The sequence below is a fragment of the Prosopis cineraria genome, unplaced genomic scaffold, assembly GCF_029017545.1.
Source record: "Prosopis cineraria cultivar Desert tree isolate PC_DT_omini unplaced genomic scaffold, ASM2901754v1 PC9, whole genome shotgun sequence".
Taxonomy (NCBI): Eukaryota; Viridiplantae; Streptophyta; class Magnoliopsida; order Fabales; family Fabaceae; genus Prosopis; species Prosopis cineraria.
The window spans coordinates 20,665,493-20,684,200 of NW_026555340.1; the positions used below are offsets into that span (position 1 = coordinate 20,665,493).

The 18,708-nt window shown below is 32.8% G+C and overlaps 3 protein-coding genes and 1 long non-coding RNA gene across 13 annotated transcripts; 1 reads left to right on the forward strand and 3 right to left on the reverse strand.

The window, feature by feature from the left end:
* Window positions 1-1,035: 1,035 nt before the first annotated feature.
* LOC129320036 (early light-induced protein, chloroplastic-like) lies at window positions 1,036-2,502 on the reverse strand. Of its 3 annotated transcripts, none has more exons than XM_054965172.1 (3): window positions 2,260-2,502; window positions 2,021-2,074; window positions 1,036-1,524 (listed from the first exon to the last, which is right to left on the reverse strand). In XM_054965172.1, the coding sequence occupies exons 1-3, from the start codon at window positions 2,407-2,409 to the stop codon at window positions 1,180-1,182; spliced, it is 549 nt and encodes a 182-aa protein (XP_054821147.1). In that variant the 5' UTR covers window positions 2,410-2,502; the 3' UTR covers window positions 1,036-1,179. The 3 variants fall into 3 exon arrangements, with proteins under 3 accessions (XP_054821147.1, XP_054821146.1, XP_054821145.1); XM_054965171.1 differs by having other exon boundaries at window positions 1,036-1,527; XM_054965170.1 differs by having other exon boundaries at window positions 1,036-1,530; window positions 2,260-2,501.
* On the forward strand, window positions 1,524-2,447 carry LOC129320038 (uncharacterized). Its single transcript, XR_008595610.1, has 2 exons — window positions 1,524-2,103; window positions 2,233-2,447. It is a non-coding gene; the product is annotated as an uncharacterized LOC129320038 (long non-coding RNA).
* A 6,049-nt stretch (window positions 2,503-8,551) lies between the features above and the next one.
* LOC129320037 (perakine reductase-like) lies at window positions 8,552-13,417 on the reverse strand. Of its 7 annotated transcripts, none has more exons than XR_008595606.1 (7): window positions 13,188-13,417; window positions 11,832-12,812; window positions 11,047-11,705; window positions 10,768-10,938; window positions 9,720-10,199; window positions 9,138-9,226; window positions 8,552-9,016 (listed from the first exon to the last, which is right to left on the reverse strand). XR_008595606.1 is itself a non-coding variant. In XM_054965173.1 (7 exons), the coding sequence occupies exons 1-7, from the start codon at window positions 13,293-13,295 to the stop codon at window positions 8,640-8,642; spliced, it is 1,011 nt and encodes a 336-aa protein (XP_054821148.1). In that variant the 5' UTR covers window positions 13,296-13,412; the 3' UTR covers window positions 8,552-8,639. The 7 variants fall into 7 exon arrangements, 1 of the variants encoding a protein (XP_054821148.1); XR_008595607.1 differs by having other exon boundaries at window positions 12,009-12,812; window positions 13,188-13,416; XM_054965173.1 differs by lacking the exons at window positions 11,047-11,705; window positions 11,832-12,812 and having other exon boundaries at window positions 8,552-8,743; window positions 8,866-9,016; window positions 9,138-9,235; ... (1 more) ...; window positions 9,996-10,199; window positions 13,188-13,412.
* A 1,231-nt stretch (window positions 13,418-14,648) lies between these two features.
* LOC129319899 (perakine reductase-like) lies at window positions 14,649-18,708 on the reverse strand. Of its 2 annotated transcripts, none has more exons than XM_054965008.1 (7): window positions 18,552-18,708; window positions 17,650-17,819; window positions 17,085-17,289; window positions 16,811-16,983; window positions 15,959-16,055; window positions 15,651-15,804; window positions 14,649-14,976 (listed from the first exon to the last, which is right to left on the reverse strand). In XM_054965008.1, the coding sequence occupies exons 1-7, from the start codon at window positions 18,606-18,608 to the stop codon at window positions 14,786-14,788; spliced, it is 1,047 nt and encodes a 348-aa protein (XP_054820983.1). In that variant the 5' UTR covers window positions 18,609-18,708; the 3' UTR covers window positions 14,649-14,785. The 2 variants fall into 2 exon arrangements, with proteins under 2 accessions (XP_054820983.1, XP_054820982.1); XM_054965007.1 differs by having other exon boundaries at window positions 17,085-17,208; window positions 17,649-17,819.

An 18,708-nucleotide genomic window follows, 5' to 3' on the forward strand; every position in this document is an offset into this window, starting at 1 on the left:
CATATTCAATATATTTATATATAATCAAATCAAGATTTATGAAATTTAATGTATTAATAATATTAATAACAAAAGTTTGTTATGGAATAAATAATTTATAAAATATTTATATATTTTAATTTAATTATAAACAGGTATCGTAAGTATGAAATTAAATATATAAGTTTTCTCATTTTTTTGATGCGTCCATCTTGTGCTTCATAATCATATAAACTCATAAAAGAGGGCTAAATCCTTTTCATAAAAAAAAAAGAAGGCTAAAATAAAATTAAAAAAAAGAGAGAGAGAAAAAGGAAGGCGTTATTATAAAGAAGTAATATGAAATGTTGTCAATTGTTTTTTTTTTTTTTTGGAAAAAAAATGTCACGCTAGAGAGGTTGAAATTGGGACATGACATAAGCGTACACTTACGTGTATGTGTGTGTGCATAAAAATTTCACATGTAACATTAAAACATATGTTTCTTCAATAAAAAGTATATTTAAAGTATCAAAATGCACTGTCAATATTTTTATCAATGGTTTTAGTTCTTTGAAAACGGCCCATTTTCCTTTGATAAATTGATTGGTGAAGTTTTCAACACAACTTTTTGGGCTCATAAAAAATGTTAATATTATATTTTTAAATAATTTATTATTATCGTTATAATTTAATTCGTCCGTCAAGGATGAGATTAGATTGATGTTGCAATTTAAATTTATTTGAAAATGTATTTGCTTGGTTCAATTGAGTTTACTAATTACTAGCCTTTCTAACTAAATTACTAGTATAATATCTTTTTGTTAAATGCTGAGAACAATAATGTTATCTAAAAATTCGTTTAGTAGCATTTTCTTTTTTCTTTTTCGGCAACCTACGAAATTATTGCATTTAAAAATTTTAACTTTTATTGTCGTCATTTTTCGGCTAAAAAGATTTTCCTACCTTCTATTTTCATGGAATAATAAAGGAATTAGCTTGGCTTCAACATGGACACGTATTTAGTAGAAGAGTAATAAATCCAGTGACTTAGTGTACTGGTAATAGTAATTACAATTTACAAACAGCAACTTTTTTTTTTTTTTTTTCCATTCCTTTTGGTTGAGCAGATAGTCAAACAAACATGGCTTCAGAAAGTTTTCATATTCCTAAAATTTAATTGATAACTAATATGATAATTTCAAGTAAATGCAAGTAAAATCACACAAGGCTCCCTCCTTTGACATATTCAGTGAAAGCTAGTGCAATTAGTCCAAGCATCGCGAATCTTCCATTCCAGAGCTCTGCATCGGAAGACATGAATGATTGAGATTTCGATTCCACGCTCACTCCTTTGAACAATGGAATCAGCGATGCGAGAGATAGCACGACGCTTGTCCCCAAGAACCACGGAATGCCTCCGTCGGCGATCTGAGCGAATACGTCTTGCCCTTTCGCTACTTCCACCGCCATTGCCGCCACAAACCCTATCATCGCCAATCTCCCGTTGATCCTCTCCGGTGCTGGTCCGCTGAAGGCTAACACGTCCGAGAATTTCGTGCTCACCTGCTTCTATTTACGGTGATCAGTTTATATCATCTAGCAAGGTCAGATCTTATATTGCAAAAAATCACTGACAGAAATATAGGAGGTGGAAAATTATGATCAGGATTTATATTTCGTTTAAACTAATCGGGTTTTTACAGCTTTAGATAGGACCGCATGGGCGAAGCTTTTGTCTCGTGTTACAATCTCTGCCAGTATATCAAGAATTTGTCGTTTTATATACATAATTATACAAATAAAAAAAAAATTCTAGCATATTTGGAACCAAAACATGTATTATTCGAAGCAGAGTGAGCAAATTATCGTTTCAACTGGCCGAAATTTTTCAATTCGGAGTATTTGATTATTGTTACGATTTATATTACGTGTATTATTAGTTACGTAGTGTCGGGGAAAAAAAATTCTCAGGAATCTGAAACTACATTCTTCAGGATGAAAGGGAAACTATACTCATTCGCAGATACTTAAGGAGAAAACTGTTTCACCTAAAGCTCACCTTCTTGGGTGATGGAGAAGAGGTTGTCTGAGTTGCCTTCTCTTTCATTTCTTCCTGAAAATAAGTAGCAATGACATGAAAGAGTAAGTACCACAATTCCCACGTTTACGAGACAATTCTACTTAGATCATTAGTTAGAATATTATCAAGACTATGTTATCGCTGTTTGTGTTGAATATCTTGTAACACATAAGTATATTCATGATTATCAGGAGATGAGAGTGGGAGCAAACCAATACCTCAGCCATGGATCGAACTCTAAGGCTAACATTCCTGCGCAAGGTTGGTATGTATGTTGCGGGAAGGCCGAGCTGGTTCACCCTGGACCTGTTAGAAAGGCGAGAAACAGGGCTCGCCAAGAGAGATTGAATGGCATACGAGGCAGACATATCTAATTGGAAAGAGAGATTTTCCGGGTTGGAACGATTTACTTTATCTCTGGTATAGGAGCTCCGTTTGATCAATCTGCAAATGCCAGATGAAGTGAGTGTGCTTATATAGAAAAGAGGGTGCAAGAGGGTGGTGGATATTTTGGTTCCACGTCATAAGGTATCGGGGTCCTAAAGGTCATTGGTTCACGTGGATGAGCTTGTCCACACATGGAAAAAGCAAGAGGCGTGGCTCTCTTATGGACCAGGAGGTGCTTCTCAGTGAATCTGAGGTTCATAATGGTTGCACACTTGGAGCGTTAAGGACTTTGGGTTAGGCCGACACTAGAACGTTCCATTAGCTTCCACATAATTGGAGGTACGATTTTAATTAATTAATTGAAAAAACAAAACTTCTTTAATGCATTTATAGTGTATTAATTAAAATTCTCTACAGTTAGCACTTGGAAAGTCAGGATAAATTTACCTTCTTGTTTTTTTTTTTTTGTTTTAAATATATCTGACTTACATTTGGCATTCTTTTTCAAGACACGCTATGATATTTTTATTTATTATGACCATTGTGCATTGCGCATAATATTGAAGCTGAACAGAGTTCAAATTAAAAAATTAAATGATACAAGGGAGAGAAAATATCATATTTTATTTTCATTTTAAAAATATTATCCAATCATTATTATATAAGCGAAGTGATTTTTTTTTTTTTTGTTTTGTTGGGGGGGGGGGGGGAATGGGGGAAGCCAGGGGACTCTCCTGAGTCCTATGGCTGCAGACTTTGGAGCGTGCAGACTTCAATTGCTTCAGGCGTTGCATTGGCCTATAGATAATTGGAGGTACCTTTTTTTTTTTAACCATAGATAATCGGAGTTAACTAAGCAATTAAATATTTTTAACTTTTGTTGACCTGTAGTTAAATATTTCTAACTCAATTATACTGTACAGGCAAAAAAAAAAAAACTCACTTATACTGTATTAACATTCTTTCCAATTAATAACTAGAGTGAGTTTTTATCCAAAAAAAAAAGTTACATTATGTTTTTAAGTATTTGTATAATTTATACTCGATATTATTTTTGTTCTGAAAATATCATATAACTACTTCGAAATCGATTATATTTTTGAAAAGTTACCCTGCATATTTTTATAGCATCGAAGTCAACTCTCAGTTCAACATGTATTCTTTTTTAAAATAAAATAAAATAAAGTAATGTAGCTGTCTTTACTGTTACATTAAGTCATTAACCAAGCCTTACTTCAAAACAAAACTGATTTAATTGTTATGCGCAAAAAATGCATTCTGCCTCAACCACCTTTGGTGGAGAGGGATGTGCAAGAATTGAATACATTGAACCTCCACAATGAATAATTAAATATCAATGCATGGATTTTATTCAATGGACTTCACTTTTTCCCCTGAGATTCACCACATAATAACATAATTAAGAGGATTCAACAAGATAACTTAACTCCTAATCCGCATTACAAGTTGGTTCCTTACTTAGGGGAGTGATTACTGGCAAATCGTGAAAGGGGGAAAAGAGGATTGTGTATGGGTTGGTGTTTGTTTACCTTAGTAATGTAATGCACCCTAATCAGCATCGCTTGTGGTAAGTAAAAAAGTGTTTATTCCATTTTCTTTCTTGATACATATATTCTCAATTTTCTTTTTGGAAAACATTTTTTTCGTGCACTAAACTTCAATGTTTGTATACCTTAATCAACATTGATTAAGCTCATGGGATTGATTATTGGCAAATTGGAGGGGGGAAGGGAAAATTGTGCATCCAATGCTTTTTTCTTAAAAAAAAAAAATCTGGCACTTTTTCTGTTTTCCTTTTTCTTTTTTGGCATTCACTCCCAATGAATCTCCCCTAAAAATGGCTTCTAATATTAAGGTTTTAAATGGGGTACTCTGTCTCACATCACATGGATTGCGTAATAGTTACTAGCACAAAGCGAAGTACAGAGAGCCACATGTGACTATTTCAGCATTGAATTAGGAAAAAGCCAAATTGCTAGGTACAAAATAGCTTTCATGTGCGATGTTATGGGCAGACAATCCTTTTTTTCTTTAGCTCCATCTTTCTACCCTTTTTTCCCCTTTCGCTTTTGAGTTGTTTTACTTTTACCTCAACAAGTAATTCTTTTTTAAATTTCAGTTGTTCACGATTAATACACCCAAGCACTTGACATTTAACAAATGATTACTTCCCTGTAAAATGTGTATTTTCAAACACCCAAAATGCAGTTGGCTTAAATCATTACCATAGAGCTGCAAGAATAAACAATTTGCTAGTTATATATCGTTGGATCAGAATTTCTACATTCCTAACTCAAATGGTATGTATATCTTCTCACCCATTTTTTCCTTAAAAGTGGATTCGTGAGTTTATATGTTTAAATAGGAATTTGAGAAGTTGCAAAGAACAAAATTTATGTGCTGCCGGACACTTGTTTCTTTTGACCCTGTATCTGTCCCCTTCTAATGTATTTAAAAAAAAAAAAGTTAGGTAAATTGCACCCCAAAAAAATAAAAGAAAAAAAAAGAGTTTGGTATGCTTTGAAGAGATATTTCCAGAGGAATGAGTAGACAAGAAAGAAAGGTGGGGAAATTAGATTATGAACATATTATTTTATGTGAGCAAGATAAATGTCTTTTACGAGTTGTGAAATTCACTTGGAGTTGGCAACTGCTTCCTCAAGTTCTTATTACAAGCAACTCTCCCATGATCCTTAATATAAGAGCTTTTATCGAAGGCATTGGCTATTTTCCCCAAGTAAACAACACCCATCCACAACTTCTTTGGTTCATGTGATGCACACAAAAATGTATCAAGTGTTAGAATCAATATGCAATATAATAATCTTTTAAGGTCGATCTCACGAGAAATCAAGCAAAATAATAGTTATGTAATAAAGTTTTCATTTTTGTTTATGTCAAGCAAAGCTCATTGAAATTGATTGATTAATCAAAATTAAAATTAAATTTAATAAAAATGCAATGAAATGCTTAAATCTAATAATCATTTGAGAAAAGCAATCAATAGTTATTAATCTCCTATAACTTCTTAGACTCCATTTTAACTCAATTAATTAAGTTCAAAGCCAATTTTGTTAATAGGAAAATGACAATTGAGGACCTTTTATGAATATTAATCTCAATTACGGATTATAAAATTTTAAAATATCAATTAAGTACCATGGTTCTTAATTGTGATAAAAAATATAGTTTGTGAGATGGAATTTATTATTACCACTTGAAGATTCATTAATCCAACTTGAGAAAATTGTTAATGTATATTATGAAAATATGAAACCTCATTTGAAAATTAATTGTTTAACAAAAAGTACCACTTGAGAATTCACTAACTTAACTTGAAAATTTTTTTAACATATATTGTAAAAACATGAAACTTCACTTGGGAATCAATTATTTAATAAAAAAACATCAATTTGGACAAGTCACTTTTTATTAAACAATTAATTCTCAAGTAGGGTTATATTTTTTTTACAATATACCTTAAAAATTTTTTCAAGTCTAGTTAGTGAATTCTCAAGTTGTGCTTTTTGTTAAACATTCGATTCTCAAATCGAGTTTTATATTTTTACAATATACGTTAGAAATTTTTTTAAGTCAGGTTAGTGAATTTTCAAATGGAGGTTTTTGTTAAATAATCAATTTTCAAGTGGGATTTCATGTTTTCATAATATACGTTAGTAATTTTCTCAAATTAGGTTAGTGAATCCCCAAGTAGCGTTAATGAATCCCACCATACAAATTATCTTTTTTTATCACAATTAAGAACCATGATCCTTAACTAAAATTTTAAAATTTTATGATCCGTAATTGAGATTAATGTTCTTAGAAGATTCTTAATTATTATTTTTCCTTCGTTAATTGAGAGTTTTAATAGTTATTAGGGTCATTTAATCTATTAATAACCCTCTCTCAAATTTATTGTGTTAAGTCTAACACAAGTATTCAAGAGGCAATTCAAACCAATAATACATCACAATGATTATACGGGGCAATTAAGTATATGTTAATTTTAATTACAAATTAAATAAAATTTAATCCCATATAACTCAATTCAATAGTTCAAATGGAATTCCCTTTTGTCAAGGAAAAATTTCAAAACCTAAAATCATATTTAATATTGGCCAAGCATTGAATAGATGTTAAAACATAAGATTGAGTAATCAAAATCAACATTAATCTTAAGTAATGGGTAAAAAAGAGTCAAATCCATCAATAGGTTTATAGTTTCTCTAGATTTAAAGATAATCAGCCACACATACTTTTGGAAACAGCAAAAGGGAACAAATAATACATTAAAATGAAGAAGAAAGTAAAAAGAAAAGCTTAATCCATTCATTTCAATAAGATACTATCAAGTATCCCTTCTCATATTTAAAAGTAATTTTCTTTCCTTTTTCTTAAATAATAGTTTCATTTTCTCTCAAAAATACTTAGATGACTCCAAATTGAACTAAAAATGTCCTAATAATACATGAAAATATTTTTTGTCATCATTATGTAAAGTTGTTAACGGAGGTTTTAGGTATTCAAAGCCTCAAAACTACAAATTCTAGTAGTTAATGGAGGTTTCATGTCTTTAAAATTTAATTTTTACACCTAAAGAAATATACTCATTTGCTTATAAGTCATTTTAAATATGTCTCACCGGTATCAAGAAAAATTTTAAATCCCATTAGCTCTGTTTAAAAATTTAATAATTTTTTAACTTCGTCTATATTAAATTTAGAGACATTAACAATATATTATTTCTTTTCAATATTCAATTGAAGATAAAAGAAAAATTTATAATAAAAATTTAATGTTGTAACTTATAATTGAAATAATTTTTTTTTCTGCTCTATAAAAATAATTGAAGGAAGTAATTAACGTCATGTTTATCTCTTTCTCACTTTCTTCCTAACTAAGGGTCAATGAGGTTGGTGGTGTGCCTTCAAGCAGTATATATCTCCAAAAGAGTCTTCAAAGTAAACCAATCCATACCTGCTTTCTTCTTCAAGGCACGTGATCAGATTTGTCTTTCTTCTTAATTGTTATTAACATCTCTAACATATTTGTGTGTGATGGAGAAACAGAGAGGGGGATTTCGGATCTCTTTACTTCTTTTTCCTTCATTTTTTCCATCCTCATCATTTATTAAATTTATCATTTAAAAAAATTATTTAATAAAATAATTCAAATGATAAGGATTGAAGAAATGAAAGAAAAAAAGTGGAGAAACCCTCTTCCTCCCGAGTGAGAGGGTGAGTCTTGATCAAGTAAAAGGCAATACCATATGTTAGGACATATATTGGTACGTGTCATATTCAATACGTTAATACTTTAATTTTTGAAAATATAATATATAATACATTTTTGATACGTGCATGTATATTTATAAAAATATTTTAATTCAGAAAATATTTAAATTAGCATACATATATAATCATTTATAATAATATCAAGTAAAATATAATCATTAATTATATTTTTATTTTATCTATACTTAATTGCCTACCACATGGTCCCTATTAACAGGGATAGTATCAACATTTCTTTCTCGACTATCATAAGATTACATTTTTCACATTTTTATAATTAAAAAAATATAATATTTATTTTTTTATTACATTCAAAACTTATTTTTTTAAGAAAAATCTAATCTTTGACTTTGAAAACAAATCAAAAAATGATATTAGTAATAAAAAAATTTAATAGTACAAGTTTTAATAAATTTAATTTTTTAATATTTTTATTTTTCAAGTATTGATTAACAATCTAAAAGTATCAGATACATATTAAAAATTAATTTTTTTAAAAAATTAAAAAAATATTATTTTAATATTTTATGGATACGTATTAAAAAAGTATCGGTGAGTATCGATATTGGATACAATATTGATACAGATATGTTAGACAATTTAAAGCATCGATGCTTTATAACTTATGGCTCATGAAGAAGTATGACTTGTTAGAATTCTTATATTATACATAGATATCCTATTTTTCACTTCATCGGTTGGCAACGCTTAAGATAAGTATGAGAAATCTAGAAAAGTCAATTGGTAGAATTGTGTTAAGCATGTAAGACAAAAAACTCATGAATCAACAGCAGAAGACAGCAAATAACTCAAACCATCAAGTAAAGGCCTATGATTGATTTCATTAATATATTTACTGCCTATGAGATTGAAGCGGGCAAAACATAGCCCCACTATAAATTTATGTTAAGGAGATTGACATTCCTGATTGTTTGGTCATAAGATTCTGACATCAGGTCAAATACTTCACTGTTAAGCAAAGGCTTACATTGGACGCCTGGCCATAAATATGCTGAAGTCATATCATGAACCATCAAGTTAAAGCTTACTCATAACATCCATAACAAACCAAAATTAAAAAAAAAAAATTGAAATGCTTTAAGTGTAGGGTGACACTACCAGGGATAGGAGCTATATCATTGCCCTGATGGAGAAGCCATGCTAAAGCTAACTGTGAAGGAGTGCAATCATGTTTAGAAGCCAAGTCAGAAAATCGTTTGTATAACATGTTCAATTCCAGAATTTCTCCACTGAACTTTGGATGCGTAGCCTGTTACAGAAACAATATATCAAAAGTATATAACTGATCTACACATTCTTATAAACATTTTCCTTTCATTGTAAAGATCCTACAAGTGCACATTCTTGCAAACTTAAAACTGGATGCATACCAAATGGCTTTGACTAGGCAAACTCTCATCCACTGCTTTCCCTGCAAGAAAGCCTCGACCAAGAGGGCTATATGCCACAATTCCGATCCCTAGTTTTCCGCAAGTGGAAAAAAAGGATTAAGTACGATAACTAATAATTTGACTAGTTCTATAAATATCACACTAGCCTCTCCTATTTTAAGTTTTTATACGTATTAATTTGGCCTTTCAATAATTTGTGATATACACCAAACTAATAATTTGGTTCCTTTATTAATCTAGTTTGAGCCTCTGGAGATCATGAAGTTCAATGCAAAATACTAATTCTTTACGCTCATCTTTCTTTACATATACACGATAAAAATTTATATATGATGAAAAATGCTATCAATTTCCATTGAATTTCACAAACTTCAAAGATAATAGAGAGGAGGTTTATGTGTAAAATAAAATCAGAGATGTAAGTGTAATTCCAAAAATTTCAGGGGAGTGAATGCCTAACAATTTCATTTGAAATGTTTTGCAGATAATCTGACTCGACACCACATATAAACAAATAGAAAACAAATCAAACTGCAAGATCAAAATCAGTATGCGACAAACCTGGCAAAGTGGAATAATCTCTTCTTCAATTTCACGGGTCCAAAAGGAATACTCCATTTGTAGAGCAGTGATAGGATGAACAGCCTGTGCTCTCCTTATAGTATCAGCATTAGCCTCTGACAACCCAATGTATCTTACCTTTCCTTCATTTGCCATTTTTTTTTTAAGTTCCCCTATCTTCCCCAATGTGGTCAGTATAAACAGCACAAGCATTCACAGTTTAGAAGTAGAGGAAAGGTATGCATTGCTCGTACAAGAACAGATGCACCTAAAAACTCTGTCCTCAATTGGCACAGAAGTGTCAATTCCATGCTGATAGTATAAATCAATATAATTGACATCAAGTCGCTTAAGACTAGCTTCACAGCACTCCCTTACATATTCAGGCGTGCCTTTGATGCTGAATTGCATCCCTTCAGACACAACTATACCAAATTTAGCAGCCAGTTGAACTCTTTCCCGAGGCAGTTCTTTTAAAGCCTGGAATATGATGAAAATGTTTCAGTAAGTACATAAAACGTACTGCATTGACCCGAGTATATTACACTCTCAAATACACATTCAACAAATCTTATATTTTCCCATTAAATGATTGCCTCTACGAATCAGTTATAATCAAATACATTGGGCACTAGTAAATGTCAGTAGAGTTAAGGGTATAAATTAGCTGAGCCCTGGCATTCTTAAGCCTGGCTCATTTAAGAAACAAGTTGTTTGACCTCACCTTGTTTAGTTGAATGAAATCTAGGGCCAGGCTCGTGAAAAGTTTGCTTAAGATTATACATGAATGAACCATATGGGATTAATGAGTTAAATGGATTTTTGTCAAACTTAAAACGATGTTAATAATTTATAATATATCATACACGTAATTTTATGAATATCTGAATTTGATACTATTTTATAATTGAATAAACTATTTTAACAGCTGGCTTCATTTATGTAGTCCCAGTTTAAATTCATTGACCACACAATAATAATAATCTAATTTAGGGACCATAGTTAAAAATGAAAAAAAAAATATGAGTAGGAAAGTAATATGAAATACCTTGCCAACCATGATTTCGTTATCATGTTCATCTCCATAAGCATCAGATGTATCAAAGAAGGTTACACCCTTACTGAATGCTTCCCTAATAACTGAGCATCCTGCTTCATGTGAAAGAGGGGCATTATAAACTCCAGATAATCCTCCGCATCCAAAACCCACTGCAGAAACCTGCATTAGATAAATATGGCATAAACAGGCAGCGCTTCATTTATTGTCCGTTTTTCATAAGGGCTAATATAATCAAAGACTGAGATATTAAAACTCAAGCATTAGTACTTCATGAGTCGAAACAGTATCCATTGGAAGGCTTGGAATAAGCTCTGTAAGGCAAAAAAAGATGGAAGGTGGGTTTTCGAGATTTCATGAAATTTAATGATGCCCTTCTAGCCAAATCTGCATGGCGACTTCTTACCAACCCTGATCAGCTCTGGGTAAAGGTATTAAAAAGCATCTATTTCCCTAACAGGTCTTTTCTCGCTGCTGAACATGGTCCAAAAGCCTCTTGGGCTTGGAGTAGCTTGCTTCCGGGTAGAGACATGTTGTTGAAAGATTTTTGCTGGAAAGTTGAAAATGGTAATGACATTAGCTCGTGGGAGGACCCATGGATTCCTGCCTCACCAAACTGCAAAGCTATCCCTGTTGTAGGTGCTGTAATTTATAAAACCCTAAAGGTTTTTAATCTGATTTCACGAGGTCAATGGAATTTAACACCCATTTCAACCTCCTATACCTCTGAAACTATCACTCACATTTTGAAAATTCCAATTCCAATGAACTCGATTATTGATACTGGTGCGTGGGCTGCTGCTAACAATGGTACTTATTCGGCCAAGCTTGGTTACAGATTATTGGTGGCTCAATCCCCACAACTTGTTAGTGCATCTACAAGCTCCTCCGCGTCTCTACCCCATGATATCTAGCAGGGCCTATGGCATCTAAAACAACAACTGAAGGTCAAGCATTTTATGTGGCAAGTAATCAATGATGCGCTTGCCACTAAAGAGGCATTGTATAATCAAAAATGTGCTGTAGATCCTTTATGCCCAATCTGCCATAATTACCCTGAGTTCATTGAACATCTCCTCCTGTTGTGTGATTGGGCTAGACAGGCATGGTATGGGAGTTATCTCACTATCGCCATTAATGTTGCTGACATCACCTCCTTTGATCGTTCGTGTTATGCCCTACTCATGAGCGAAAACTACACAGATGATTATGGTAAGACATACATTGCTAACCTATGTTAGAACATCTGGAAGATGAGATCTGCCTCAATCTTCGCTGGTGCAGTCATTGATCCTTTTCAGGTGGTCTCTCATTCTCATACGGATGCTGCTACATGGGATTACTGGTCAGCCAACTTTATTGATAAGCCTCACTATACAAGCCCTGTTTTTACTCCAAGCACATGGTCTCCTCCTCCATTAGGTTTGATCAAAGTCAATTGTGATGGATCTTTTCTGGCTTCTTCAGGAAATTCTGGTACAGGAATAATATGGAGGTCATCAGATAGCTCATTTATCTAAGGTTGGTGTGAATCTGTTCAAGCTTCATCAGGCTTCATGGCTGAAGTTCTTGCTTGCAAGAAAGCCTTATTACTCATGACAGAATCTATCCATCAACCATTTATACTTGAGCTGGACTGTCAATAACTACACAAAGCTTTATCATCCAATGGAGGGGATCGCTGCAATTGGACTTGGCATAATCTACTGGCTGAGCTATTGGAATCCTTGGAGTCCTTCTCATCGCTTCATCTCTCTCTGGTCAAACGATCAGGGAACGCCGCCGCATATTTTCTTGCAGCCACTGCATCTAAGGGGGTGGAACCATCTGGTTGGGTTTTTGACCCATCACCCTCTCTTCTCGCCATTATCTCTAAGGACTCAATATCTCTCAACAGATCCCTGCAATCTGATGCCACAATGGACCGGGACCGTGAAGGAATAGGCTAGTTTAGTAGTTTCTCTCTTTTACTTTGTATGCCTTTGCCACTGGCTCATGGCTTCACTTTGTTTATTCGATTAATGATTATCCTTTTTCTGGTTAAAAAAAAAAAAGCATTAGAACTGAGCCATTCAACAATGAAAGTGACACTGTCCACCAATCTACACACACGCACGCACGCACGCACGCACATTAAAACTGATTACATATAATATCAAGGCCTGTAGTTTGCTCGAGAAAACCCCTAATTTTCGAAACAATCGACTTCAAGCATTCTCACGCAAAGCTCTGAGCTATGGATGATTCTGGAGAAAGTAAAATTTTATGATCCACTTCGTGTTGAATCATAGCAAATAACAATCAATTCTAAAAAACAGTGAAAAACACTCAAAATCTCGAAATAGGATTGACTGTTTAAAGCTCGGAACTCTGTTTCGACAATACAGTATTGAAGCAGGAATGAAGGTTACCTCCAAGCCTTGACGACCAAGTTTGACTCTGGGCACTCGCGATTCAGTGCTGTCCATATGCGATTCAGCGATTGTACAGAGCCTTGGCGAAGATGTTAAACCAATCATTGAAAAAGAAGAGAGAGCGCGCCGATCAGGGCCGTCATTTTCTTCCACCAACTACCAAAAGCATAACGAAAGGTCGACACCCATATAGGAATGTATTTTTGTAAGTGCGCGCCTTTGTGTGTTTGTGTGTGGAGCTGCAATGGAATCTACAAGGGTTTTTTTTTTTTTTTGGATGGAATCTATACCACCAGGGAAAATGATGATTACTTTGCGTCTCACTTTTAATAAACGTTTTTTTATTATATTTATTGAAAAAAGATAAATAAATTCCCTAGGCAAATAATAAGAGTACCATAAAATAGAATAATTATTTTGAAATTTTTAAAAATTATTTGGCATAATCTTTTATAAAATTACATTTCTAACTTTTATTGAAATGATAGAAAATATAGAACCTAAACTAACATTGTTGATAAAAAGATAAATTTGTTAATATAAAAATTGTAGTTATTAGTTTAGTTATATAATAAGTAACAAATAGGTTTCCATCTTAACAACCTCAGTTTAGATACTAACAACATAACTATCCATGATTTTAGTTTTGTTTTGTAATAATTATACTTCTTACATTAATATCTTTACTTTTTTTTTTATTAGCAACTTTAGTTTAAGTTTTAATAACAATGCTTTATATTATTTTGTAGAATGTCAAAAATATAATTGTACAAAAAATTATGTTAGATAAGTACTTAAGAACTTTAAAGTAACCCATTCCATAGTAATCTTTTGTCAATTGCCTATTTCATTGAGATTTATTTATTATTCTTATTGAGATTTAAAAATTATGAGCACTTTTAAAAAATTATAAATAATAATACAGTGATAGATATAAAGTTAACGTGTAAATTTCACCAAATCAAACGCTTTCTATTCATATATTCATACATCTATCCATTTAAAAAAATGTGATAAAAATTAAGTGACCCAGTTGGTGCAAATTTATCCTCTTAAATTTGTGACGTTTCACTATTCAAATGATCTTGAAATGGTCAGTGATTTATTAATTTTACAACTATTTTTTTCACAACACATTAGAATGAGATTTTGTGATGTCCATGCAATTTATTCATGCATTATTCTTCAAATCTGATAAATGAGCTATAATATTCCCAATTCGTAGACTATTTATCACTGTAAAAAATTTTTGATCTCATGCATTGCATGAAATCTAAGAAATGAATCACATTATTTATAACTTATGAATATTGTAATTTGTTAAAATTTTTACATTATATATGTATGTAAGGATTGGAAATCTAGACCTATTTATAAAAAACAAATGGAGTTATTATACACGAAATATATCTCATTCAGGCATGAGTTACTATAACCAGGTTGTCTGACACACATGCACAACTGCAATTTCTGGTTCATTTAAACAACAGACATGTAAAGTTTGATTCTGTAGAAGTAATACTCTTAACCAAATCTTAACAAACAAAACCCACAATTCATTTTCTTAGGTGTGTACAAGGAAAAGAAAGTTTGTTTCATTTCTCTTGCAATTGCTTTGGAGGGGTAGTTGCAAACTTCCACATATATTTTGAGAACATGTCATATTCTCGTTCCCCAGCAAATTCATGAGCAGGAATTACATCAGAAATTACCCTCACATCTTCATCTGTAAGCTTAACTGTCAGAGATCCAATGTTGTTCTCAAGGTTCTTGACTTTCGTTGTCCCTATCGTATCAAAGCAATATTTCATCACGAAGAACTCAATTAACAGAAATGATACATCTTGGATTTACCCCAAAAAAAAAAAAATTATCATAATTAACAAAGATTAAAGGTACTATTCGTCCAGAAATGCCCATTAGGCAGCGGATAGATAAGACTATAAGAGGATGAATTGATGAAAGAGTTATACAGAAATAGGTAAAAATATCTATGAATATGCCAAAACCAAATAACACCTTCAAAGACCCTTGTCCCCAAATGCTTACACTTTTTTTTTTTTTAATTGCTCACATGAATTCTCCTACTAGAAGCAATCAAGTTTGAGGCATGGTCAAGTGCTAAATGCGGACATCTCTCCCAACGGGACAAATGCTTACACTTTTATTTGAAGAGTATTATTGGTTCAACTAATATGGATACACATGGCATGGAGGCGAGAAGGATTAAATTGACTGCTTGGTTGGAGACTCTGATATTGTATAAAATTCAAATACTATTTGACTCTTAAGTGGAAGCTCAGATTGACCACTTAATCCTAGAAATTCAGGCACAGATTACTTCATAATCAAGTGAGATTCATGGTTAGTTTGGTTAATATTTCTAACTTTAACCAAACAATTAACCTTTTTTCTTTCATTAGAAGAAAGGTATTTTGTTAAGTGCGTAGGTGACTCTACCTGGGATAGGAACTATATCATTCCCCTGATGCAGAAGCCATGCGAGAGCTAATTGAGCAGGAGTGCATGCATGCTTGGAAGCCAAATCAGAGAGTCGTTTATAAAAGAGCTTGTTCTTTTCCAAATTTTCTCCAATGAACCTCGGATGAATTGCCTATTACAGCCAAAAAAAAAAAAGGTGTACCAAATTTCAAAAGCCAATCCTCCGCAGGAATACAAGTATATAATTGTAGTTATCCTTATAGGCATTTCTCACTTGAAGTATCATCCTATTGCAAATTCATGCAAACTTAAAACTGGGACTGTACCAATAAACTTTGGCTTGGTAAACTTTCCTCTACTGCCTTCCCTGCAAAAAAGCCTCGACCAAGAGGACTATACGCTACTATTCCAATTCCTAGTTCTCTGCAAGTTAAAAAAAAAAAAATTGAGTTAAGATAACTAAACATTTGACTAGATGATAAAATATTTCAGTAGCCGCTCTAATTTTAAGTTTTCATAAGTATTAACTTGGCCTCTTGATGATTTGTGCTTGGATTAGTCTTATAGATTGATTTCTCAATTGTTAGGTCTACTTAGTTTTAGCCTAAGAAAACCAAAAAGAACAAGAGGCTTGAAGCGTAATGGATTTGTTATCTTAAATGACTGAATCATGCAGTCATTATTTTTTAAGGAATTAAAACTAAATAACCATAACAGTCAACAGATTAGTCTATAAGTTTAGCCATTTATGCCACGCTGAAGAAGGCTATTGGAAGGAGCATTCAAGGAGTCAAAGTGCATATAGTATTAGCTCAACTAATGATTATCTTAATAGAAGGGAGGTCCCATTAAGTGAGAGTCAAATTTGTTATCTGTTAATACCAAATTAAATTCAAGTTTTGTGAGGTCTAAATAGAAGAAGCTCTTCCAATGTAATTTTTTCCATTCACAAGAACTGAACTCTTAACCATGATCAATAAGTATTGAGTCCCTTACCACCCAATCCAACCACTATTGGTGATATGAGTGCATATCTTAAAACATCAAGGGAGGTGAATGCAATTTACTGCAACAATTTCCATTTAGATATTTTGCAAATAATCACTACATTCAAACCATATCTAAGAAAGTCAGAATAGAAATCACACTACAAGATAAAAGTAGTATTTTAAAAAAACCTGCAAAGTGGAATTATCTCTTCTTCAATGTCACGGGACCATAAAGAATACTCCATTTGCAAAGCAGTGATAGGATGAACAGCATGTGCTCTTCTTATAGTATCAGCATTAGCCTCTGACAACCCAATATATCTTATCTTCCCTTCATTTACCAGCTTTTTAAGCTCCCCTATCTTCCTTGTTCAGTTCAGTGAACCATACAAACATCCACAGATTAGAAATAGTGAAAATGCTATGTATTACACATAACAGAAGAAATGCATCAACAACTTACAGTGTCCTCAATTGGTACAGAAGTATCGATTCGATGCTGATAGTATAAATCAATATAACTGACATCAAGTCGTTTAAGACTAGCTTCACAGCACTCTCTTGCATATTCAGGGGTGCCTTTTACACTGAATTGCATCCCATCAGACATAATAATACCAAATTTAGTAGCCAATTGGACTTCTTCTCGAGGGAGTTCTTTTAAAGCCGGTTACATGATGAAAAAGCACAAATAAGGGCATCAAATGTAGAGAAAGTTGCAATGACCTCAGTGTAAATCATTCTCGGATATAAATGAAATTATATTCAAAGCTAGTTTTCTGTTTCCATGATGGTTACAAACAAATACTTAAACAAGTTCATGGGGCACCAGCATAATTCACTGCCACTTCTAAAATTATATTAAGCACTATGATCTTCCTTTCTATGTTGTTCTTCTAGTCACAAGTGTTCCCAAGCTTAGCACAGAATTAAATATTTTCTTTGGACAATCTTAAGGACGTATTCTCTCGTATCAACTAAGTGCATTTAAGATTAAATTGTTGATAGTTAGCAGAATGCGCAATACCTTGCCAACCATGATTTCATTATCATGTTGATCTCCATAAAGATCAGATGTATCCAAAAAGGTTATGCCTTTATTGAAAACTTCCTTAATAATTGAGCACCCAGCTTGATGTGAGAGAGGGGCATTGTAAATTCCTGATAGTCCCCCACATCCAAAACCCAGTCTGGAGACCTGCATTTCATTATATATGTGATACAAACAGGAAGCACTTAATTTCTCATTAACTTTCCACAAGAAGTCATATTACCAAAGAATGAGCCCTTTTTGGTTAGAAGGCCGGAGAGGGATTCTCATTCTATTTAGATAAAGCGATTTGATCATACAGCTTTTGAATTCTACCAGACAGCGAAGTTAATTGGTTAGTGAAACTTTTTTGGTGATCAAAAGCAGGCGTGTCGGTTAATCAATTTACTGGTTAGATAACTTTGTGGTTATATATAGATGTATTATCTTGAGCTGTCATAGGTGTAATGCAATATATTATTCCCAGTGTTCTGAGAGGATTATATGACGAGAAACTTGACTAAAATTAGAAAATCTCTGACAACATATGTTTTAAGATTTAGGTGATGAAAGTCAAATTTAATATTTTGTGACACAAAACAATGTTATGGCTTGAGAAGTTTGTATTTGTTTCTTCCACATAAACCTCCTTTTGAGCTGAGATTACTTGTGGGAAGCTCATAATCACAATATTTGAATATGGAAAAAATTTTCTGGAGTAGCTCGAGATTGTCAGACTCGGACGACCTCAATACTACTGAAACAGAACCTTTTTCTTCTTATTATTAAACTGAATCAAATAACAACAAATGTGCCAAGCGATAAACCGGTTCAACCAAAACAAAAAAAAAAAATATTGGACTATTTTGTATTGAGATTAAAAAAGAAAAGGAGACTTACCTCTAAGCCTTGACTACCTAGTTTCACTCTTGGGACTTGCACTCGAGTCTCGTCCATTTCCGATGCTTCAGAGCTTTGATGGAGAAGAAGACGACACTACAACGAGTCAACGAAGCATTGAAAGGAAGAGGGCCATGGAATGCTGGAATTTGACAAA

Coding starts and splice junctions, on each gene's coding strand:
- LOC129320036 (XM_054965170.1), bottom strand. CDS start 2,409: ATGTCTGCCTCGTATGCCATTCAATCTCTCTTGGCGAGCCCTGTTTCT. Junction 2,075..2,259: donor GAGTTCGATCCATGGCTGAG/GTATTGGTTTGC, acceptor ACTTATTTTCAG/GAAGAAATGAAAGAGAAGGC. Junction 1,531..2,020: donor CTTCTCCATCACCCAAGAAG/GTGAGCTTTAGG, acceptor CACCGTAAATAG/AAGCAGGTGAGCACGAAATT.
- LOC129320037 (XM_054965173.1), bottom strand. CDS start 13,295: ATGATTGGTTTAACATCTTCGCCAAGGCTCTGTACAATCGCTGAATCG. Junction 9,017..9,137: donor TGCCTAGTCAAAGCCATTTG/GTATGCATCCAG, acceptor TTTCTGTAACAG/GCTACGCATCCAAAGTTCAG. Junction 8,744..8,865: donor TGATATAGCTCCTATCCCTG/GTAGTGTCACCC, acceptor ATTTATGGCCAG/GCGTCCAATGTAAGCCTTTG.
- LOC129319899 (XM_054965008.1), bottom strand. CDS start 18,608: ATGGACGAGACTCGAGTGCAAGTCCCAAGAGTGAAACTAGGTAGTCAA. Junction 17,820..18,551: donor TAGGTAGTCAAGGCTTAGAG/GTAAGTCTCCTT, acceptor AATGAAATGCAG/GTCTCCAGACTGGGTTTTGG. Junction 16,984..17,084: donor CTGTACCAATTGAGGACACT/GTAAGTTGTTGA, acceptor TGAACAAGGAAG/ATAGGGGAGCTTAAAAAGCT.